We start from the raw sequence: 26297 nt of genomic DNA, 5'->3' as shown, positions 1-26297 counted from the left end.
CTAAGTCCCGAGTCGGTGGAAGTATGCATTTGTTTAAAGGATTATTTGGATGGAGCGGCTCGTAAGCAACATATCACCACCCTAGAAGATGCAATTGATGCCGATTTGGAAGCAAACTTACACATTGAAGAAGTCGAACTTGGAATATCCCCTCCAAACGAAGAAGGCGAAGATGATGAAGAAGAGATGGAAATGTAGTTTATTTTTTAACTTTATTTCAATTATCGTAAACTTTGTTTCAATTATCGAACTTGAAGTTTTTAAGTATTTGAATTTATCGAACTTGGAAGTTTTTAAGTATTTGAATTTATCAAACTTGGAAGTATTTAAGTATTTCAATTATGTTGAGTTAATTAAGTATTTCAATTAAGTATTTGAATTTATCGAACTTGAGGTTTGATGCTTTCTCTTTGATTCTCTCTTGATTCTAGTTGCTTGATGTTTCTTGTCTTTGATCAATGACTTCTAAGCTTGCTTAAATACACCTTGAATCACTTCTGAACGTTAGTGATAATTAATGAAGATAATATAGCCGTTTAAGTGTGAAAACATTTAATAAAAATGCTTAGAGCGTGGGGGAATCGGTACCCTCTCATAGGGAATCGGTTCCCTAAGTGTAAAATTCAAATATTTCGACCGTTGAATAGGGGGGAATCGGTACCCCTATGGGGGAATTGGTTCCCTCCGAGCATTCTGGAAATCTCGGAGCCAAACCATTCAGTGAGGAATCGGTACCCCCTTGGGGGGGAATCGGTTCCCTATGAGCAATCTGGAATATTAAAATCGGTTTTTTTATAACCGGTTTTTTAAAAAAACCGGTTTTTTTAAAACCGAAACCGGTTACACCGGTTAGGATATCCGGCCCTCCAAACCGGTTAGAAACCGAACCGGTTATTTTATAAACCGGTTTTTTTTCTATAGGAAAAAACCGGATCGGATAAAAACCGATCCGGATCGGATTGAAATCCGAATTATGTGCAACCCTACTTATACCTAAAAAACAAAGTAAAAATGACAATCGGATTTACATAAAAACATTGTTCCACAAACAAGTTCTGGACTTGGCACGCTAAGTTAAACTTTAGATGAGCTCATTATGCAAAACTTAACACTATGTTAGAATAAACAATTATAACAAAGAGAGATCAGGTAAATGATACATTTTTATTTGAAATTTGTTAGGAAAAGAGACTTTTCCTAGCTTTCCTCCAAGTTGGGGTAAATAAGAAATAGTCTGTTTCAAGGGAAACCAAGGGACATTCAACTCCTTTTACTTTCCCTTACTTAAATAATAAAAATGTTATTCAAACAAGGGGAAGATGCTCACTTCTCCTTTCCCTTATTTATTCGAGCATAGGGTAAAGGTTTCAAAAAATTATGAATCAAACATCTGCAGACTTCTCGGCTCTTCATCCAAATTATCAATATCGTCTCTTCCTGAATACTTCTTACTTACGGATAAAATATATGCAATGTCTTTCAGACCCTGAAATAAACAAGTCAAGATTAATATTAGGCATTACAATCAATTAAATAAATGAAAATTTACAGCTCAATGAACACATGATTTGTGGACCCATTGAACTTTAGGCTACCAAATACAAATAATATTGATACCTCGGTAGATGCACACTTTATTTTACCAAAACAGATCTTTCTTTAAGTCTTTTACCACAACAAGATTGAAGTATAACGCATTGATGCATGTGTATTGGCCTAGAGAAAACACAATTTTGAACTCCATAAACACAAAAAGATACCTTTGGAGTTGGTGTTCCTGATGTAAGCAAAGCACGAGATTTACCGGAAAGTTTAAATTGCTCCTACAAGAAAATGTAAAATCAGACTAAAATATTACACTCATAAAATAATCGTTCCCTTTTAGTGCAGCAACACAGATCACATAATCTTTTTTAGAGACTAGCAGGGATTTAAGACCAGATTTTGAAAGAAATGATCCACTACGGAAAACCAAACGGATATGACAATGACAAACTTCACCCCCTCCCTTGTTTTTTCCCCTTCCCCTTTTAAATTTGATCTAGTTTTTGAACCGAAGATTGTAAACTCAAAGGTAAAAACAGAACATTCATCTTTCCCCTAGTACCAACCTGCAGAGCTTCAGGCATGTTCGCTTTCTTGCCACCAACCATATCACAAAGGCACCACACGCCAGCATTGGCAAGATCCTACCACAAGAAGACTGTATAGGTAAATCATTTTGAATAAACCAATAAAGATGCAAGCAAAGACAAGAGAAAAAGGAAACACACTGAGATGTAAAGAAAAACTAAATACCATATTCCTTCTCAGGGCAAAGCAGAAATCCGAATCCAAATATTCAAAAAATATCATTAACAGTTACAACCACATTTTCCTACCATAATTACATATTTGACTTCGTATTCTAAAGTGCAAGAAATGGAAAAAATCTATATACCTGTTTATATTCCAATGAACCAATTTTGCCATCCTGCAAGTGAGCAAATTTGAAGAGACAAAAAAAATGAAGCGGAACAGTTCAGATACATGTATATGAATAGATAGAAATTTACCTGTTAAAATTAGTATAATTACACATGTAATCTTCAATACTTACATATTTTATCAATTTAGTCTTAATTTTAAGTTAATTTAATAAATTTAATCCTCCAATCAGAACATGAAATGTGTCATCGTATACATAAAGTTTTTTTCTAACTGTTAATTTGTTTAATTTAATATTTTTTCCTCTAATTAGAAGGTGAAATTATTATAATATTAAAATTAATAATAAATTATTTATAATAAATAATATTAATTATTATATTCAATAATTATAATTAATCGTTTTAAAAAATTACCAATAAAAAATAATTTATATAATATTAACCAAATATCATAAAATAATTTTTAAATACTAATATTTAAAAAATATAATTTATTTAGGTGTACATACATTGAGATTATAGAAAATACAATTACATTTAAATATTAGAAACAAAAACATTCATTGAAATAGAATATTAATTACATAAGAGTTAACGATAATGCGATGATAACAGAGCTGTACATTTTTTTCTATTGTGCCCGATGTTTCTGCAATGCCCACATCTTTTTTGTTCTGTTGACTTCTCCCAAATATCCATATCACAATGTATTCTAGTGGATTTTGGACGACTTGAGTCCCTGAATAGCAACGGATCTGGTACAATTGTAAGCCAAGTGTGAATCTCATCTGGGTCTATTTCGTTACCTGTGGACGGAAACTCAAATTCATATACCTTGAATACTTGTGAAAGTTGGTATACGGGATCAAAATAATTTTTCTAGTCCAAATGCGAATGTGAGCAAGCAGCAATGACATGAGAGCAATGATATTTGAGTGCTTGAAAGAAACCACAATCACACAACCTTTCTCGCAGATTAACTCTGAAAGAGTTAGCTTCAATCCCTTGCAGTGGATGTGGCATTTCGGTTACACAAAACAATTCACGGGTGCGAGAAAAATTTGTAACAAACATCTCATTTGATGCAGCCACTTTTTTCAGTAAATTAGCTAGTAGTCTTGGGTGGTAAATATGGTCGTTTTGTATCCAAGTAAGAGCTTGTCCACCGAGCTTTGCAAAGAGTTGACCCAAACGAAAATAAGCCGTTTTGACCAACGTTGTACTAGTAAATGACGCGTCCCATTTAAAGTTAAATTGATTGCTTCAGCCAAGTTGGTTGTCATATGACCATAACGATACCCCCGTCATACGCATTTGTCCACATTTCTTTGCTGATGTCCATAATGTACTCGCACCCCTTCTTATTTTTTTCCAAACAGCTCTTGTAGCATAGACTCAAACCTTTGAGGTAAGAGTTTGTAACCTAAGCCATTAGGAATATGTATTAGTTAATATGAAGCAAAAATAAGTAATACGAAAATGATTGAAAAATTGGAAAAAAAGTAACGTACCCATGGGCATGACTAACTGGCGTTCATCGTTCTTCTTGTATTTTTCATAATAGTTTGCAGCAATATGACGGACACAATATCGATGCTGAACATGTGGAGGTTTCCACATTGGACCCAAAGAGTCCATTGTTGCTTTTATCCCAGCTCCTCGGTCTGAAATAATGCATACTTGTTCCCTTGTGACAACATGTAAACGTAAATTTTTAAGGAAAAAAGCCCAAGACTCAGTGTCTTCTCCTTGAACGAGGGCAAACGCAATAGGAAGAATATTGTGGTTACCATCTTGGACCACAACTAATAATAAAACTTGCTTGTATTTCCCATACAAGAAAGTACCATCAATTTGGACAACTGGTTTACAGTACTTTACTGCATTAATACACTGAGGGTAAGTTCAAAAGACACGGTAGAATTGGCAGCGATCGAGAACCACTTAATCATTCACGTAATGATGTTGAGTTTCGAACTCAACAATTGTCTCGGGATTAAGTCTCTGCATAACATGAAACCAACTGGGCAACTCGTTGTAAGAGGAATCCCATTATGTTTGAGGGGACTTGGCAAAGCAGTGAAAGCGCATTCCCAGGGTGGGGGGCGCCTTCCATTATTTTGTTAGAGAATATGTTATCATTGCCCTATTATGTCACTCATGTCCCCCGGGGGCACTATTTATGAATGCCCTATTATATTTGAGGGGACACAACAAAGTAGTGAAAGCGCGTTTCCCGGGGCGCGCCTTCGATTGTTATATCAGAGAATATGTTATCATTGCCCTATTATTCGAGTCATGTCCCCCGGAGATGCAGCAAAGTGGTGAAATCGGGTAAATTATAACCTAAATTTAAGTTCTTTCAGGAAGTTCAGCAAGTTAAGGATAAAATCATACATATTTAAGTTCATAACTTAAATTAAAATGTTATGTGAAGTTTGAATAAATTGGATAAAATGTTATGGATAAATTGAATAAATGTGAAGTGATAAGTTGGTTGTGACATTGAAATTATATGGAATGAGCATCGAAATTTATTTTCTGTTGTGAGCCTTTTTTATTGGGATTATAACACGTGGGTTTTAATGTAAATTTTTAATGTATATGTTAAGGATAAAATCATACATATGGATAAATTTAATTTCAATTTAAGTATTGTGAACTATAATTGGAATATAACTTTTAATTTTGAATACAATTTTAAATTTCAATTGGAATATTAAGTTGAATTTAATGTTAAATTTCGAATACTATAATTTGTATTTTAATGTTAAATTTCGAATACTATAATTTGTATTTTAAAAACATTTAACAAACATTTAATGTTAAATTTGAATAAAAAATAACATTAAAATATTATTGTAACAACCATTGAACATTTAAATAACATAACAAAATTACATAAATTTCTGAAATATAAATATTTAAATAACATTAGAATACAACTGAATCATCGATGTCGTCTTCTCGAATAAGATCCACATGTCGGTTGTTGTCTATTTCACTGAGGATTTCTTCGTGGAACTTGTTCTTCAGTCTCCTTATCTTCACTATCATCATCAGCAGCATTTTTTTCATTTGGCATAGATGACGCTGAAGGGCCTGTATAAAATAACGACCCTGGAAGAGTGTTACTAACAATCCCACCGCTCATAAAGAATTGAGAAAACTATGAAAACATTGGCATCGATGTCTGTGATCCAGATGGAGATTGAGGTGTTTATGGAGAAGCACCACCAGCCAAATAAGATGCATATGAACCATATGTTGGATCATTAAACATAGCCATATATGCACCTCCATATGGTATCATAAAACCCTGCGGGCTAGGCATGTAACCTAGCGGGCTAGGAATGTAAGCTGGCAGGCTAGGAATGTAACCCTGAGGAGATGTTATATGAACTGGAGGGCTGGGCATGTACTCCAGTGGCATCATAATCGATGGATAGGGATGTTGTGGTGGGATTGATACAGAACCGGTAGTGCCTTCTCTCCGTCCACGAGTCGGGGGACGATGATATTGAGACGGTGGACGTCTCTCTCAGCGCCTAGGAATGCTAACCCCTCGTGCTTCTGCCGAAAGTAGAAACGACTTTCCATTTTCATTAAACCAATCCATATAGTTATCCGTAACCATATGATCAGTTTCAGCGTAAAATTGTCGAGGGGCCAACTGTGCATACTGGTTCTTCTAAAGCGCAATCCAATCTCTGTGTCTCACCACCCATTTGACCTCTTTCTTTCCTCGTCTATCTATATTATGCATGTCGTCTAAATTCCTAGGTGCTCCAGGAATATATTGCGTACAAAAAAACTGATGGAGCACGCGATCAACTGGATGCCACTCAACAATAGCATAACATGTAAGAGGTACAACTGACATCCAAACATTTAATGACCCACTCAGGTGGGGTGGGATACAAGCCTTTACTTCATCGCTCACATAAGATATCCACTGAAACTGAAATATAAATATACAATTCAAATAAATATAATATTCTAATTATATCTAGCATTTTAAATTAAAATATTCATATTTAAATAGATTTCGAAACATACCTCAGACCCAGCTTTTGTATCAATAAGTAAACGGATTTCCTCTAGTCCAGTAGGTATATCTCTATGGTTCTTTCTTTTCATCGACCACCTATGAAATATAATATAAACTAAATATCACCCTATTTAATTAAAAATATTTAAATCAAAATTTAGTTCGAAAATTACCTCAATAATAAGGGGAATACGATGGTTCATTGACGATTGGGCATAAGAAAGGCATGCAGAACCACGCCCATGATTGCAGAAGCAAGAGATATCCACCGATAGCAGTTTTTTTATAATTTGTTGCACGACACATTTCTCTAAAGAGAAATGCCAAAACTGTAGCACCCCAACTATCTTCCAACTTTATCAAAATCAATCAGATGACGCAATCACATATAATGCACATGGTTGCGAGATTTTTCGGGCATCAATATTCCTCTAATGATTCGTAGAATATAAGCCCGAGCACATGCTTTTACTTCATCATCTGAAGCATTTTCATTCAAAACTTCAAAATTAGCTTTCAACCATGATAAAGCTATTCTACCTCCATTAAACTCTGGTGGAGCAGCTTCAAGATACTCCATGCACAATGACTGCCAATCACCATCCGCCATACCACACATAATATTTCCATGTACAGTAAGCCCCAGATACATAGAGACATCCTCCAATGTAATTGTAGCCTCTCATATGGAAGATGAAATGTGTGTCTCGGGTCTCCACCTCTCAATCAATGTAGAAATTAAGACAGGTTCGAGTTTACAACCACCAATAATTGTTGCAATATACCCAAACCCGGCAGAAGATAAATATGGCAAAATACGTTGCGGTGTCGGTATACGCGGGTTTTTAATGAATGTCTCTAAAATATGATCATTATCCTAAAAAAATATGCATTATAAAAATTTATAATTAATATAAATTCATGATAAATTTAAATTAAAAATAATAATAAATATTAACATAAAATATAAAAAAATATTATCATATCACTAAAATGTCTGGAGATATGGTTTGCATCCAATCGCAGTAGCATTTCACTTTCTATTATAACTGTAGACAAAAAAATATAATTAGCACAAATAATAATTAAGTAATAAATTTAAATAAATAATAATTATATAAATATTATTTTAATAAAAAATAATATTATTATTATAATTATATTAATATAAATATAAAAACTATTTAAAAAATACTAACTTAAAAATAAATTTCTTACCGCTAGTAAGAAATTTAAAACTAAAATAATTGGAGAATTTGAGTTATATAAGAGAGGAGAATATGATTTTGGTGTGAAGAATGAGGGAGGGTTGAAGGGGTTTATATAGGGGAGGAGGAGAGGGTAGTTGAGGAAAAAACGGATGGGTATTTATGACAATTAATGAAAGGTGCGTCCCCGGGGATGCGCCTTACCCCCGTGGCATCTGACTCAGCAAAACCCCGTAAAAGTACGTCCCCAGGGATGCGCCTTACACGCGTGGCATCCTACTCAGCAAAAACCCAGGTAAAACGAGTCCCTAGGGATGCGTCTTTGTGCCACCTCAGTCGACAGGGTGTTACTTCGAGAAATATTGGTCAAACGGTGCTAAATCATACATATTACGTTCAAATAGTGTCAGTTATGTCAAATCACCCAAATATGACACTAATTAAAAGGCAACTTTCCATTAACATGGATCACAATTACTTTGACAGGCCAAATCCTATTTTAATGAAATAAAGGAACTTCAAGGCAAGTAATACATTTTGGTTGCAGAAAACTGCACCAGTGAAGCATTTAAGCCGAAACCATGCTAAGAAAAAGCATTGAAGAGAGCATAAACTTACAGACAGAGCATCTGAGACAGAATCCAGATGTTTCGTTAAGTTCTCCACAGCCATCGCCATATTGCGTTTCGTGACCCAGAAAAGATCAGAGAATGAAATTCCCTAGTAATTAGGGGGAAAGAAGTGTGCAAAGTAGTCAAATTACAAATCATACATCAGAACTGAAGAGAAATAGAGCTAATTGTAGACAAAGTTAATATCAATATGCAAACTAGTCAAATTACAACTCATACATCATAAATGATAAAATCGCCATATTATTTGAAAGACTTTAATTACGGATGTAAAATCGGGTAATCGTTCAGGTTTCAGTTTAATCCTATCAGGTCGGGTAAAATCAGATTCAGGTCAAGTCATGTAAATTTGATGCTTCAACTCGGACCAGGTCGGGTCCAGGTCAAATCAAGTCGGGTCATTTTCAGGTTGATTTGATACCAGGTACAGTTCGGGTTTAGGTCGGGTTACTTTGAGTTCGGATCGATGTCAGTTCAGGTCCGGAGCAGTTAAAAAACAGGTTAATTCAGGTTCAGATGGACTTCAGGCAGATCTAGTTCAGATCAGGTCACATCATTGGTAGATAAAATTCAGGTCGGATCTCTATCAAATACGGATTGAGTTCAAATCGGGTTAATTTTTATTTTTGGATTAATTATTTTTATCTTTCACTAACATTGAATTGCAATTTATAATTGTATATGATTTAGAGTAAATTACTAAGAATATAAATAATCATGGTTCAATTTTATGAATAATACAAATTTAAGAATTAAATTGAACGAATATGAAATTAAAAATTAAAATTTAAATAAATTAAATAACACTCATTGATGAGGGATCAAATAGAAATAATTATAAATTGTGAGGTTGAAATTAATAAAACAAAGTACTAAATTATATCCATTTAAAAAATTATGGGCCAATTAAAAATATAAATAAGTAATAAGTATGGGTCAATTTCAGATGCAAATATAATTTGGAGGACTAAATTGAACAAATATGAAATTACAAATAAAAATTTAAATAAATTAAACAACACAAAGGAATCAAATTGAAATAATTTTAAATTGTGAGATTTAAATTAATACAAAAAAGTACTAAACTATACCCATATAAAAAGTTATTGGCCAATTAAAAAATATAAATAAGTAATAAGTATGGGTCAATTTCAGATGCATATATAATTTTAAGGACTAAATTGAATAAATATGAAATTACAAATTAAAATTTAAATAAATTAAACAACACACATTGATGAGGGATCAAATTGAAATAATTTTAAATTGTGAGGTTTAAATTAATACAAAAAGTACTAAATTATATTTATTTAAAAAGTTATGGGCCAATTAAAAAATAGAAATAAGTAATAAGTATAGGTCAATTTCAGATGCAAATATAATTTTAAGAACTAAATTGAACAAATATGAAATTACAAATTAAAATTTAAATAAATTAAACAACAAACAGGGATCAAATATAATGATTACAAAATGTGAAAAAATACTGTAAAATGGACTAAATTGCATTCATTTCAAAAGTTGAGAAAAAAATTGAAACAACTATAATATATATATATAATATAAACTATATAATTTATATATAAAGTATATGTATTATATATATAAACTATATAGTTTATATTTATATTATTATATACTATATAAAAACTATATATTATATATATATATTATGTATAAACTATATATACCATGTATAAACTACAATACTATATAGTTTATATATGAACTATTGAATTATATAGAAACTAAATAGTTTATTAATATAAATTATATAGTTTATATAAAAATTATATATGAATTATATATAAACTATACAATTTATATTTGTATATTATGTATAATTATAAATAATATATATTGTATAAATTATATAGTTTATTAATATAAACTATATAGTTTATATATATATATATTATGGTTTAAGGTTTAGGGTTAATTTATGGAATTATATATAAATTATATAGTTTATAGATAGTAGTATTTAAACTATATATAAACAATATAAACTAACTTATACTATATGTAAACTATATATACTATATAGTTTACATATGAACTATATGTATAAACTATATAAACTATGTACACTATATAGTTTACGTATGACCTATATATATAGTTTATTAGTGAACTATATAAACTATTTATATAGTATACACTATATATATAAATTATAGTTTATATTTATATACTACGTACTATAGTTTATATTTATATACTATATATATTTATATACTATATTTTATACTATTTATATAAACTATAGTTTATATAGAGCTGGGTATATGGGTTAAGGCCCGCAGGCTACCCGTTTAACCCGCGACCCGTGCGGGCTTCGGGCCTCAAAAATTGAAGATCGTTTAAATTGTGGGCTTTTTAGCCCGGACCGTTAAACCCGCGGGTTTAATGGGTATAACCGCGGGCTACCCGTTAAACCCGCTAAAGCCCGCTTAATTTAAAATTTATAAAATTTTAGAGAAAATAAACTTAAAGAATTTTATAGAAAAAGAAAATAAATTACCTATAAATATGATTATATTTATAACTATTGTAGTTCTTAAATTTATTAGGGCGTTTGTCATAATTTTACCGTTGCTTGATATTTTTTTCATTTAAATATACATCATTATCATTTTGGTATTTAAAGATTTTTTTATTTAATTTTGACCTTTATTTTTTTCGTGAAGTATGTTATCCATTTTATTCTTTAATTATAAAAAGTCACGTGATATTCTAATAATATATCACATGACACGTAATATTTGGATTAAAAGTAAGAAAGAAAAGTAAAAGAAAAAATTGAAAACATACTTTTCAACTTTTAAAGACTTTTACAAAAATAAATATATTTTAACAAATTAATTACTTATATTTTATCAATTTTAGTATAATTGTATCTTTCAAATTTACTCTTATACTGTAAGTATTTTATTTTATATTTTCATATTATGTTTTAGTATTTCTCTAAAGTATCCATAAAATACAATTATTAGGAACACTTGACAACTTTCTTGTTAGATTTGTATAATGTTTAACTTTGTTGAATTTTTATGTTTGAATTTATGCTTTCAGACACTTCTGTATCTTCATATTATAGCCTTGAATAATCGTGTTTTATAAAAGTATAATGTGATTATTGTTTTATTTGTTTTTCAATTTGGTGATATAAGTGAATATTGTTTTTTTAATTTAAGTTTAAGTAATTATATCATTATATATATATATATATATATATTAATGATTAAAATATTAAAAAAATATTATTTTATAATCATTTCCGGCTATTTAAAATAAAATTTAAATATTATTTATTATTTTGACGGTGTTACATTCCTTTTCAAGTTGCTCGATCATTTTTAAAGGTGTAGTAAGTTAAAACATTATTTTTTATTGCATTCAAAGCATTTAAAATTATTTTTATTAAACGGGCCGCGGGTAAGCTCGTTTAGCCCACGGGTTAAATGGACGGGCCGCGGGCCTTAAAATTCAAAACCTTTTATGAATGCGAGCTTTTTAGCCCGCTCCGTTTAAGCCCGCGCCGTCAAAACTCGCGAGCTAAACGGGCGGGTAGCCCGTATACCCACCTCTAAGTTTATATTTATATACTATTTATATGAATTATAGTTTTCATATGAACTATATATATATAGTTTATAGAAACATTATGCAAAAACTATATAAAGTAATAAATTATATAGTTTATAAAAACCCTAAACCCTAAACAATATGCATAAATAATAGTTAATATATGCAACCTATAGTATATGTATACATGTAAAATATATATGTAGCTTATAGTACATGTATGTATGAACTATGTATAATATATATAAACTATAAATATAACCTATAGTATATGTATATATACAATCTATTTATATGTTATATAAACTATATATGTAACCTATAATTTATAAACAATAGTTTATATTAGTGTACTATATAGTTTATACTTTATAACCTATAGTATATAATTTATAAACTATAGTTTATATTAATGTACTATATAGTTTGTATTAATGTTAATTATCTTAACTATAATTTATATTAATATAATATATAGTTTATAAACTATACTATATTAATATTAATTATATTAACTATAGTTTATAAACTATACTATATAATTTATAACATATAGTTTATATTAATATTAATTTTATAGACTATATTTTATATTAATATTAATTACAAATTATAAACTATATTATATTAATATAAGTTAATATTAGTATTAATTATAATATATAATTATTTTAATATTAATTATAAATTATTTATTAATATAAATTTTATAGGGATGAAATTGAAAAAAGTAGCCACCGCCTCTTCCCGGCCAAACCCTCCCTCCTTTATTTTCGGTCTCTCTTCTTCCCCGCTCAGCATCCAAAATCTCTCACTTTTTCTCTCGTTTTCCCTCTTTCATTGTTGTTTCCGTTTGTCGAACCCTTTATGTTCTCCTTATCTCTTTGTTAATTTTGGCTATAGTTTTCCCCTTAATTCATCGATCCGTGAAGTTCTAAGACGATACTCGTTTGGTTGTGGCTCCAAGTCGTTTTTTACGAAGTTATTTTTGGGGCTTTGTTTTTTTCAGTGTTTAATTTCTTTCGAGGTTAGTTTCAGTACCCATCTGTATCTGAAAAGTTCTTTTTTTTTTCTCGTTGTATTCACAATTACTCTTTAGATTGTTTATTAGATTTTTTTTGTGCTTGACTTGCTCAAGTTTATGAATAACTGTGTGTGCAGTACTGTGTTTCGGGGCATCCTATTTTGTTGCAATAATATTGATATGTTCTAACCTCTCAGCCTGTTATTCTCAAGCTTGCTATACGTTTTAACTGAACTGTTTTTTTTAATAATTTGTAAGTAACTGGATGATTTTCTCATCTAAGATAGACGTTTAATTAGTGTAACTTGCCTGAGTCCATAGGTTGATTTCGTTAATTTCTTGAACTCGTTTCTTTGATTGGATCGGTAATCTTTTCACATGATTGATTATGATTTGTTGAAACACGGGTTCCACTTAAAGGGCGGAAATTTCAAAGCTAGTAATTTTTGTCACATTCAATGAAATATTTGATATTTTTTGCAATTGTTATGTTTATTTTTTAAGGATGTAATTTTGTTTATGTAGCTGTTATTTTTGTACAACATTTACAACCCTTAATACATGTATATGTTTGTTATGTAGATTGTCTAATTATCACTCAATATATATTTATTGCAAGGCCTAATATGAGGCCTGATAAACCTCTTTTATTTTACTTGTATATGTTCGTTATGTTTTAACTAGAAACCAAGAATCTCAAAAAACGTTTTAATGACATTATAATTTTACATGTGCAGGATCATTGATCTTTTAAGGAACCCTCAAGGTTGTTCGAGAGCATGGTTGTTGTTGGACTTCATCCTAGTTGTGATGTTCAGGCTCTTCAAAGGCAATATGTCACCAGACAGTTTGAAGGTTATGGGAAGTTGCGAAGTGCTTTAAGTTGTCAGAATAATTCTCGTGTCGAGCCTTGCCTCGAACCCCAGGTGGGTGTTCTTCATAAACAAGTATTTTCTTAAAGGCCTCTCATGTTGAGGAGGGGGATTGCAATGGATCATGTCTTTGGATATTGATTTTATTCTCTATCTCCAGGTCTTATTTGTTTATCCACCAGAAAAGCAGCTACCGATTAAATACAAAGATCTTCTTTCATTTTGCTTCCCTGGAGGTGTAGAGGTTGGCTAATTGTTCTTCTTCCATTTATTGTTTGCAGTGCATATTAGTGTGAAATGTTCATGCTAAAAAGATTAACTCATGTTTTCTTGTGAATGCTCGGTTGAGCAAGTTTGTCAATTTAATTTCTGTTTCTTTTCCCTGAAAATATATATTGCACTATAGATACAAATTTAAGTTGTTTTTTCCAGGGTTTTAAAAAACGGTCCGTGACCGTGATTTCGGCGGCGATTTAGTGGTTTCGCCGCCGTCCGAGTTACCCACGGCCGTAATAGCGTCCGCGACAGCCGTAATAGCGCCCGCGACGGCCGCAATCACGGTAAATCCGAAATAACCGAAAACGCGACCGCGACCGCGATTTGAAACCCTGGGTTTTTCTAAAATCTGTCTGTGCTATATCAGGTTCATGCCGTTGAGAGAACTCCTTCAATGAGTGAGCTGAATGAAATTCTTCTTTCACAGGTATTTTTGCTAAAATGTGACGTTAATATATATTACGTTCTCTTGTCCTAATTTGGAGTACATGAAGATTTCTACATCGAGTAGGGCTGTCAATAGGATCACAGGGTATATTTTCTATTCTTTCCCCTTATCATTGTAATTTATCATTAGATCTTTAAAATAGTATGTCTAGTTGTTCAATTAATAAACTTTGTTACTACTGTTGTTATTGTTTGATTGTTGGTGCTCGGAAATGGTTTAGATATGTAGCTCATTGATTGAAACTGACCGGCATTTTGACCGCTAAAGTAATTGGAAGGTTTGAGTGACTGAAAGGTTGAAGTTAAGGTGAAATGCATAGACATATCTAGTTGATCGGTCCTGGTTAACTTTTTCCTTACCTTTAATTTGAGATGTTATTGTAAAGATGAAAATTTTGTAAAGTTGTGTATACCCTCTTTTGGATTTATTGGTCTAGAACTCCATGTTGTCATAAAAGCGCAAAGTATTTTATTTCCTGTTGTATAAATGGCAGAGTAAGTGTTTCTGATTTACTTTGATTAATGTTTTATTTATAGAGATGAATTGGGTGGAATTCTCAGGTGGAATTCAATTTGCCACGGCTCAACTACCTCTTCTTGAACTTATGGATTGTGGGATGTCAATATGCGCTCCTGATTCTCAGAATCCACCTTCTGATCAAAATTCTGACAGTGAAGTTCCAAATGTATTGAATAATAAACTGCACCTTATGTACCAGAAGCTTATCATCAAACACAGCCGACTAAAGAAACTCAACTTGTGGGGTCGTTCTGGCTTAGATGTGAGCTCTTTTAGTCCTTAATCTCGAGTATGTTTCTAGTTGCTTCTTAATATCCTATGTGGTTCTTATTTGTTGAATCTCAATGCAGGCTTTATGTTTGATTGTAAGGGTTTGGTAAAGTCAGAAATGTTTGGCACTGTTGGCCATCGAATTCCCTTTGACTTTACCACTGATTGTATGCTTTCTTAATGCAGGAAACTTGCTGAATTGATGCAATGATGCTTGTTGAATTGGTACATTGATGCTTGTCGGTTGCTGTTGTCTATTACTCACTGATGCCTTGTAAATTATTGTTGTTGGTCTAACTTAAATCAATTTTTGAACCTTATAAATTCTTATTTAAATAGTTACTCATGTGGAATTATGTTGGTGGCTTTTTGGCTTTTAATGCTAGAAAGTTGCCCACAATTAAACATGTTGGCAGCATTTAGTTATAAAGGCTCGATGATGATATTTCTGGTAGTATAGTTAGGCTTTTAGCATTGTAAAACCTTAGCTATAAGATCTGAGAGCATTTATTCCAACATAAATTTATTTTGTTTAATTGATTTTATTTTAATTTTAGTGTTTTCAAGTGTAATAAAATTAATTTCATTTATAAATTTTTTGTTTTAGTATTTGTAATGTTATTCAAGTTTTAAATCTTTAATAAGTTTATCATTTCAACTAATATATTTTTATTTTAAAATTTCAAGTTAAGTTATACTTAAATTATTAATCAATTTTCATATTAAAAGTAAATTAAATTTATGAATATTTTAACTCAATTTATATAATTTAATAAAATTGTGTTCAATAAGACAATATTTAAATTTAATTTAGTGATTATAGATAAAATAATAATATAAGAATTATAAATAATATAAAGAATTGGAATTAATATAAAAAATCAAATTTATAATATACAAATTATAATTAATATAAAAACTAAATTTTAAAAAGTAATCATATTAATTTAATTATCATAAGTTTATTATAAATTTAAAATAACATAATTATATTAATTGTAACTTATTACTTATAAGTCAGGACAATATCATATCACTTTAACAATATATCGGATCATTTACAGGTTGAGTCAATTACAGATCAGCTTTATAATAGGTTTATAACAGGTTGAAAAAAGGTCGGGTAATACCAGTTATTTACCAGGTCAATCTCGGGTTCGTGTTCATATCAGTCGGATGCAGTTCGGGTTTGGGTATCATATTTTCAGTTCAATTCGGGTTTAGGTCGTTCTTAGGTCAGGTGCAGGTCAGGTTCAGATCCACAATTTCCAGGTCTAACTTGGGTTTAGGTCAACACTAGTTCCGACTCGAGTCGGTTTCAGATCACCACAGCGCAAGTCAAAAACAGTTTGACTCGAGTTGGTTTCAGTCAGTTTTACAGACCGAGTCAACTTTTTACACCTCTAACTTTAATGATGGGGCTGCAAAAAAACATAAGGGCCAAGTCCGACATTGGAGACTTTATTTTGTATAGCACAATAGAATTAAGAGTACGTTTGTTTCATGTAAAACATTTTTCGAAAAACGTTTTATTCATTGTCCAGTGTTTGGCTGAAGGAAAATTGGTTGGTCAACGTAAAACATTTTCCTGGTCAACAATATTTTCTTTCTTTTTCTGGAAAATGACTTACGGTCTGATTTTCTGTAAGTAAATTTTTGAACTTTTCACTTCAAATAATAAATACTCAAAATAATTTTATTTTATGAATTTAATATTAATAAAATATTTTAATATCATTTTAATCAAAATATTAATTAGTAAAGAATTTAAAATATATTTATTAATATTTCTGATAATATACTATTATATTTTTAATATTATATATAATCAATTATATATAATAATATAGATATTATATTTTTATTTTAATAATATAATAAATTATTAATAAAATTATATTATTTATTAATTTCATAAAATAATATTATTAAATTATTAATAATGAATAATATTATATATATATATTAATTAATATAATAATTTTAATAAATATATTTAAAATATAATTAATATTTTTAAAATATAATATAACAATATTACTTTAATAAATAATTAATATAATTTATAATATTTTTATTGCAATAAAATATACCAATATTAATACTTTTATTAATAAAATTATAAAAACAATATTTTAATAATAAATAAATTATTTTAATATTTTAAAAATAATAATATTAAGTTTTATGATAAATAACTTTATTTATTGTATTTAATATTTGTAATAAATATTTTTTTTTAAAAATTTATCAACTAGTGAAAAAATGGTTTAAACAATATATTCTAAACATCGTAAAACGTTTTTCAAAAAATGTAATTTATTTTAAAAAAAATATTTTTCGAAAAACATTTTCAATGAAACAAACGGATCCTAAATGGTTGAGCATGAAGATGGCCCTTTGGTTCATGAGAAGATATTGGTTCCTTTTGAGCAATTTTGGGTTGTAGGTGGAAACTCAACAACTGCACAGTGATCAGCCGAGGAGAGCAGAATTGGAAACCTTGTGCTCTCTGTTACACTAAGTTCGTGACATGGATGGATCTGATTAGTTTCCTGGCTGAAAATTTTTGCTGCACGGTTTTAGGGAAGGCAATTGCGGTAACAAACTATGGATCGATATCGATCACTGTGGGTTCATTTGTATTAAATTATGAATAGTCAGCTTTAAAAGCGTATAAGTTTGATTATATTTTTAGTTTTGGTATTTTTTGCAAAATGTTAGCTCCATAAGAGTTAATGCACGATTCCCTGTCTGTCAATGAGTTGTCAAGTTGTTTTCTTCTCTAGTTGGTTATCCATTATCGAATTCATTGCAAAAGAAGAAAAGGCAAAGTCGTGAGCTCCAAATTTGTGGAAAAAATGAAGCAAGTTTTGGTGAAGGCACTAGCAAGCATCTGGTCCTACAATTAAACATATATCTTTGCAGATGTTGTAAGTCTACAAATAGTTGTTATGCCAAGCTGCCTTGTCTTAACTCAGAAACTCTCCTCTTTCTATAACTCAGATTCAGCCTTGGGTTGGGAACTGGTACTTTGGGTTGGGAACTTGTACTTTTGTTTTGTATGGTTCATCATCACTTTTAAATATTCCTTCCCATACTCCCAGGTTTTGCCTTTTTTATCAGGTCATTTTCTGTCAGCTCAATGGCTATGGTTACATTTACATCAAACCTGTCACGAACATCAGACTTCTTGAAAAACAATGGCGAAGATGGAGAAATTGGAGTGTTCGGAGCTGAAAAATACTTTCAATGGAGCAATAGATGTTGATGCTGGTGGTCCAATAACAACCAAAAAAGATTCAAACAAGTTGGAATGCACGAAACATCAAGTGATGAAGCCATTGGCACATCAGGCAGCTCCAAGTATGCGTTCAGAATCAAGCTGGAATAGCCAAAATCCATTACTTGATAACACTGTTATCCAAAAACCTCGGCCAAAACCCAGTAAGCCTGTAAATGCAAAGTCTTTCTTTACTTCTCTTGCCGCCTGTAACTGCAACTGCTTCGATAGAAACTCCATTGATATCGAAGTGGGTGAAATCAGTTTCAAAAGACCCAACGGTGAGTTATTACTTCAAGGAAAGCAAAATAAGACAACAGCCGCTATAAAGGAAGACCTTTTCACATTCCGCACCATGGATTCAACCGTGGCTGTTCGGCCTATAAAGGAAGACCTTTTCACATGTCGATGAAATCGGAAGGAAATCGTTGGAGGTATTCGGCTTTCCCGTAATCGGGATTGGGAGGCGAAACAAGTCCTTTAATCTCGAGAGGAGGCGTAAAATGTTATCATGGGATCATGCAATTCCCAAGGTAGGAGAAACTGAGAATAACAATAATTCTAAAGGTAATTGTAATGATAAGGAAAGTGATGCGAGTTCGGATTTGTTCAAGATCGAAAGCTTAACAGGGAAACCGAATCGTTGTTACGTACCGGGCGGGGCCAGTATAGAGTGGAGTGTGGTCACTGCAAGTGCGGCTGACTACGATGAACGAAGGCCGCCCACAAGTTTATCGAGTCCGATAAAAACATTTCCAACCGCCACCGACTTAAAGACGAAAATCAACGTCCAGAGGCCACGTTCTAGTGGTCTATTGGGGTGTAATAGCTCGAAAGCAGTAAAGATAGATGGTGATGCGCATAAAACGAATCAGAAGGCAGGTTTAGACCCAAGAATGAGGCATGAGTCGGACTCGTACATGCCCGTGACGAGACTTGGAGCCGACAGTAAACTCGTTGATGCGGGTGTTTTTGAACGTAGGCTGATACTCGCCACACGCTCCCTTCCCGTTCCTCCTTCACATTCACCACCAGAAGCGTCTTCTCTGTTGTATATTCAGTAGGTTGGAATTACGTACTAGGAGCTAGAGTTTATCTTAGTTTATGTAAAATTTTGTTCTACTTGTCACGAGACAAAGATTACTAGTTTTATATTTCATAAATGATCTCTGAGTTAAATTTGGGAATTAAACTTGATATGTTTAAACTTAAATTTATTCTACTTTGATTTATTATAAACTAATTCAACCTCAAGTATAGAACCAAATAAGACTAGTATAGAACAAAAGAAATGATTTCACTGACCTTGTGCCCCAAACAGGCCATGTGCTTAAGGAAATTGGAAGGGCAAAGTTAGATAATGCAACACTTCACCACTATGGAACAACATAGTTATGAAAGTAACATATTTTGTGGGAATGTAAATGATGTTTGGTTAGATGTCTATTTGCACTGAAACTGAATATAATTCAATTGGACCATTAAAAACAAGACGTATTTATGGATCCAACTAAACTGTTATTTGAATTGGATGAAAAACTTGACCCATATGTAGACTCTTATTTTTTTCCGGATTTTTTTTTATTTTATATATATATATATATATATATATATATATATATATATATATATATATAGTATAATTTTTGAAAATGTTTTTCAAAACGATTTTTTAAAATGTATATATTATATAGTTTTTGAAGACATTTTGAAAATATATATAATATATAGTTTTTGAAAATATTTTGAAAAAATATATATAATATATAGTTTTTGAAAACATTTTCAAAACTTATATAATATATAGTTTTGAAATCATTTTGAAAAACTTATATAATATATAGTTTTGAAATCATTTTCGGTCCAGGTCCAACTCCAAGTCCAGCAAGGGTGTGGGCTGCCCAACCAGGTAGGCACGCCTGACTCAACAAGCCCACATGGGTTAGGATTTTGATATTTAGTCAGACATCGCACAAGCAACGCGCGTGGCGGCCACGCTCCCAAACAACCAACAGTTTCCGGCTAAAATCCCCTTGACTAAACCATCCAGAGGTTCTCGATCAACCAACAACCATGATCCTGTCCCGTTCGGGACCCAAAATAGCCAACACCGGGGCTATAAAAAGCCCCTCGGTGAGGCCAAACGGGGGACATCAACGGCGAGAACCAACAACGGGACGATCCAACACAAGCAACACCAAAAAATCGGGAAGCAACCAAGCATCAATCGAACAAAAAAAACAATACCAACCAAAAAACAAAATAGCATACGAATCGAACCAAAAAATCCCAAATACCAACAAAGACAGAAAAAGCCGAGGCCTTTTCTCACCAAAACGAACGAGGGTCATGAAGGAACATCATAAGAGGAAAGGCACTGGAAAACAAAATGTTTTCCTCAAAAAAGGTAAAAACCCGAACGCATTTCCTTAGATCTACGCCATTTGGGCTTGGTTATGGTGATTTGGGGTTCAAATATTGCCTCGGGGTGGTGAGGGGAACATTTGGGGAGAGTTTGGAGCGGTGGCGAGCGGTGGAGTTGGGGTTGAGGAAGATTAGCGGCCTTCGGCCAGTCGGTTTCGGGGGAGAGGTTTTTTGGGAGAGAGAAGGATTTTTGTTGTTGTTTTGGGTTAAAATGATTTTTTTGGGTTTTGGGTTATTTATAGGGGAGAGACCACTGTGTAATTAACCAATAGTTAAATTATTTCCGCAGTCCATATACTTTTGAAGTGTAATTCATTTTGGTCACCTGTTTCATTTTTGCCTATGAATTTTCAATTTATTCAATCTAAACCCTTTTTACATTTCTTTTATTTTGCCAATTGACCTCCTAACTTTTTATTTTTCTCTTGCAGCTCATTTTTAGTACCAATTTAATCCATCAATTTCAATTTATTTCAATTTGGTCCTTTAAATTTTTAGTTATTCATTTTTTAATTTTAGCATTTTTTTCTTTTTAATTTTAGTATGTTTTTATTTTATTTTATATTTTTATTTATATTTTTATTTATTTATTTATTTATTTTTATTTATTTACTTCTTTTTTTATTTTATTACTTTATTTAACATTTTCCCCTATGATTTATTTAATATTTTTTGATTTATGTTTTATTATTTTATTTTTTCCTTTTGATGTATTTAATATTTTTTTATTTATTTTCCTTTGAGTTATTGAATATTTTTTTTAATTTTACTTTTATTTTTCCCTTTGATTTATATAATAACTATTTATTATTTTTTTGACTTTTTAGGGATACTTTTCAACCGATCAAAGGTAAACAATTTGAATCAAATGTTTTAAATTTGAATTTAAATTTAAATTTTCGCAACTAAGACAACCGACAAATTAAATGGTACCGAAAAGGCAGTTCAAGGGTGCTAATCCTTCCTTGACTGTAACCGACTTCCGAACCCGACACATTTCTGGTAAAACGCAGACAATATAAGATGGTGTTCGATCAACCTAAATAGTTTCTTTTTAAAATGATCGGTGGCGACTCTAACACTATTATTTCAAGTCGAAGCCCAATTCCGGGCCCACTAGAAAGACGGTCGCGACAACTTGGCGACTCTACTAGGGACAAGTAAGTGAGTCAGGCCAGAATTAATTTTCGTTTGTCTTTTTAAGCGAAAATAATACATTTAAAATTTAATTTATTTATTCAATTCTAATTATTTATCTTTGATTATTTTTCAAATAAATAGTTGTATTGACGTTTTCTTTCAATGATTTCATATTTTTAATTTTTTCCATTAAAGGCTCTATACCTGAGCTCCGAACCATTTTAAGTGGGGGCGAAAGCGATGCCTTCGTGAGAATTTGTTCTCCGTGCGGGCCTAGCAAGTAACTTTCGGGATTCATATACCTTTTGTCTTTATGTGAATTTATTCACCGTGCGGGCATAAGGGAATGTATCCTCTTGAGTTTAACTTATTCCACATAAGCTTGTAATGGTCTTAGGACTGAGGGTCTGACAAGCCCAAGGGGGCACCAGTAAGGAGAACTCGGGTACTTTCTTTAGAACCTAAACCAGAAGACTACATGTAATTAAAGCTCACCCCAAAACTCCATTTCAAAACCTAGGATTCTTGAATTATCTCCTATTTAATTTATGTTCAAAGCATGCGACTAGACAAATATGCGGTTAGGACTTGTTCAAAATTAACATGCGCGATAGAGATCATGTCCGAGTAGGAATTAAAGCATATTGGGTAGATATCATATGGGGTAGGACTTTTATTTTCATTATTGTTTTGATTATTATCCTTACCTCACTAACTCTTTTCATTTTTGTTCTCTTTCATTTTATTTTATCATTTGCATCATTCAAAAGAGGTGTTGATCCAATAAAACATGTTCGTTAAACCTACATAATTTGTATTAATGGAAAAAGGGGTTATAATACAAGAGATAAAAAGCTTAGAAGTCCGATTATGGTCATAGAATACTCAGAATAGATCGGGATTTACACCTAACACATCAAAAGTCAACTTTGCCAGAACAAGTTGGCAAAAGTTGCAGGGGCAAGACGAGAAAAGGTTACTGACATGGGGAGTCCCTTCAAAGACAACAAGAAGAAGATGACAAAACGATAGCTGAAACTGGACGCCATTGTTGATGAATTCAAGAAATAAGCAGATAAACTTCGGATAATTCCTATCGATGGAGGGCTCTAATGGTGTATCCGTTGGGGAACAGACTCGGCAGAGAGTAAAAACCAGAGATGCAACCATTCGCGATTTCTCGAAACAAGTACAAAAAGTAGCTCGACACTTGTACAGTTTAGCCAGAGAAGCTGAGACGGTTCGACAGGGTATTCAACCTGTGACAGACGAAGGTGAAAAATGAGTCAACCTGTCAGAAGCCGTTCGGGGTCTAGAAGACTTATTCAGAATGTACCTTTAAGGGTTTTTATCTCTTAAGAAATAACATTTTTTCCCAATAAGGATTATTTATAATAACAGACGTGTTTTTTGGATCAATGCCTCAAAGCATTTCATGCATCATGCATTAGACATTTTTTTGCATTTTGTTATTTTCATTTCTTTACATTCACATTATCTAACAGAAGAATGTCTCATCAAAAAAGGGAACAAATACTGGATATACCACCTCAAGCATTGGACACACCCATTGATGCATGCACCACACGCCCTAAAGCTAAGGATGATGAATTTACTATACCACTTGGCCCTATCACAAGAGGCCGGACAAAACTTCTTAAAGACAAGCTTCAAATCGCAGTTCAAGCATTCATCCGTAAGGGTCTAATAGCAGCATATTTGCAACAACTTTTTGAAGGGGACCCAGTTGTTATCCGGTCAACATGTCTTCTGGAGATACAACCGTGTATCTCTTATCTTTCCAACGGTTCTTGAATCGTATCAATCCGATATTGGGAACTCAAGATATGACCATTTTATTGAAGATGGTGCATGCAGGAAATCCTATACGGGATTAATACGTTATTTTGTAAATATTACGAATTTTCAATATTTATATTGATTATTTGTAATATAATTTAATATAGGATGATTAATTATCTTTTAGGATCAGAATTATTATTTTATTAGGAATTAAGGTTGGGTTAAAACAATATTTTTAGTTATTATTATTTTATTAGGAATTAGAGTTAAAACATGTTTAGTTTATTAATATTTTATTCTTTAGTTATTTAGGACCTTTAGAATTCAGCCCCTATATAAAGGAGGCTTCATTCAACTTTGTAAATCAGATTTCTTTGATTAATAATACAACGAGAGTTCATTTTTGTAAGTGCTGATTGCCTTGTGCCTTCGAAGCTTCTTCTCCTGGAGTTCTTTCAAGTTCTTGTGAGGGAGATTAATCTTCACACTCCAATTTGCCTTTTCATCGCGACTAGGAGGGTTGGTTAGAGCCATTTATCGAGTTTGCCTTTTTCATTGCGACTAGGAGGGTTCGATAGGACACTTATCCATCTATTTTTCCACAAATCCATCTGCACCATCAATCATCTTTACCATTCACCTTCGCAAGGGAGATCTTTTGATTTCTTTATTATCTTATCTTATTTTATTTTCAATTTCTTTATCTTTTGTTTATTTTGTTCTAATCTTATTGCCTTGAAGAAACCCTAAAGAATCCTAGTTACTGCTACCACCTTCCCCTATTCATCCCCTTTGTTCTTAATCGAGTCTAGAGCTTTCTAGGTTTGATTCTTCAACAAGAGCAACGTTCATTAACCCGCCACCGCTTCCCTATCACCCATCCACATAACACCCACTCAAAAAAGAAGATTAAAGCATAAATTGCTCAACTCAAGGAGAACATGTTGAAGTTACAGAGGGAGTTAGAGGAGAAAATAAACCAGAAAAATCTGAGTACTCTAGATACAATCACAAAGAGCCAAGAGTCCTTGGTCGATCAGATTGTTGCCAAGTTAGTTGGCCTACATTAGACAAGTGCGCCTGGGGCAGGTTCATCGAAAGGGGTAAATATGCCACCTACCCCGTAAGTGGTTGTCTCACCCAGAATCTTACCAGAACTTCAAGGGGACTCATCCACTGCAAAAGAGAAGAACCCATCTTCTACAAAGATACAAACTGTTGTATCTAACCCTGAGAATAATTTGTGTTATTACCATATACCGGATTTAGATGAAGAGGACGACAAGAAAAAGAAGATGGAGGAGAAGATCAAACAATTAGAAGACCAAATGAAGGTGGTTAAAAGAGACAATGACTACTATGGAGTTGATGCAGCGGAACTCAGTCTAGTCCCATACTTGGTTCTTCCTCTAAAATTCAAGTCTGCAGAATTCGAGAAGTTCAATGGGAACAGTTGCCCGTCAGTCCACATCACCATGTTCTGCCAAAACATGACAGGATATGTAATCAACTCCTGATCTACTGCTTCCAGGAGAGTCTGTCGAGCCCAACCATCCGGTGGTACAATCAACTAAGCCGATCCTATATCAAGACTTGGATGGATTTAGCCAAATCATTTCTGGAATAATGCAAACACTTTAATGACATGAGGCCAGATCGAGTTATGCTACAAAGTATGGAGAAGAAGCATAACGAAAGTTTCAGACAATTTGCACAAAAATGGAAGGATTTGGTTGTGCAAGTTTATCCACCCTTAGATGAGAAGGAAACCCAGAAGCTCTTCATGCAAACACTAAAGGCTCCTTACTTCGAGCACTTGGTTGCAATCATATCTGATAATTTTTCAGACTTAGTCATAGTCGAGGGACTGGTAGAAACGACCATAAAGCAAGTCAAGATTGAGAAAGGGGAGGCAAACAAGAAATCTCCTATGAAGAAGAGGGATGGAGAGGTTAACAACGTCAACTCCTACAACACTAATAAAAGTGTTACAATCTACAACCCAAAAATCAACTACAGTTGTACCATCAAATACTTCTATACAAGACTCGAAAGAACCTAGGAAGGAAAGGGAACATTTTGACCCTATTCCCATATCATACAAAGAGCTTTATCAATAACTTTTTAATACCCATGTAGTCTCACCATACCCGGTGGAACCCATGAAGCCCCCATACCTCAGGTGGTATGATGAGAATGCCCATTGCGAATATCATGGCGGTGTCCCAGGGCACACTATTGAGAACTGTTACGCATTCAAGAGAATCATAAAGAAGATGCGTAACAAGAATTGAATCGACTTTAATAACTCGGGGGGCATCCAAATAAGA

At 32.3% G+C, this 26297-nt stretch overlaps 1 protein-coding gene, 1 long non-coding RNA gene and 1 pseudogene across 3 annotated transcripts; 2 read left to right on the top strand and 1 right to left on the bottom strand.

Moving 5' to 3' along the window:
* Window positions 1-1434: 1434 nt before the first annotated feature.
* Window positions 1435-2498, bottom strand: LOC120175310. Of its 2 annotated transcripts, XR_005521244.1 has the most exons (4): window positions 2441-2498; window positions 2112-2189; window positions 1761-1823; window positions 1435-1486 (listed from the first exon to the last, which is right to left on the bottom strand). It is a non-coding gene; the product is annotated as an uncharacterized LOC120175310 (long non-coding RNA). The 2 variants fall into 2 exon arrangements; XR_005521243.1 differs by lacking the exon at window positions 2441-2498 and having other exon boundaries at window positions 2112-2418.
* An 11194-nt stretch (window positions 2499-13692) lies between these two features.
* On the top strand, window positions 13693-14793 carry LOC120175150. Its single transcript, XM_039181848.1, has 4 exons — window positions 13693-13858; window positions 13965-14048; window positions 14448-14507; window positions 14749-14793. The coding sequence occupies exons 1-4, from the start codon at window positions 13712-13714 to the stop codon at window positions 14791-14793; spliced, it is 336 nt and encodes a 111-aa protein (XP_039037779.1). The 5' UTR covers window positions 13693-13711.
* Window positions 14794-18430: 3637 nt separating this feature from the next.
* On the top strand, window positions 18431-19664 carry LOC120175287 (annotated as a pseudogene).
* Window positions 19665-26297: the final 6633 nt, after the last annotated feature.

Source organism: Hibiscus syriacus, unplaced genomic scaffold (assembly GCF_006381635.1).
Source record: "Hibiscus syriacus cultivar Baekdansim isolate YM2019G1 unplaced genomic scaffold, ASM638163v2 tig00003151_pilon, whole genome shotgun sequence".
Lineage (NCBI taxonomy): Eukaryota > Viridiplantae > Streptophyta > Magnoliopsida > Malvales > Malvaceae > Hibiscus > Hibiscus syriacus.
The sequence above is the reverse complement of the archived record's forward strand: the minus strand, read 5'-3'. Positions and strand labels throughout refer to the sequence as shown.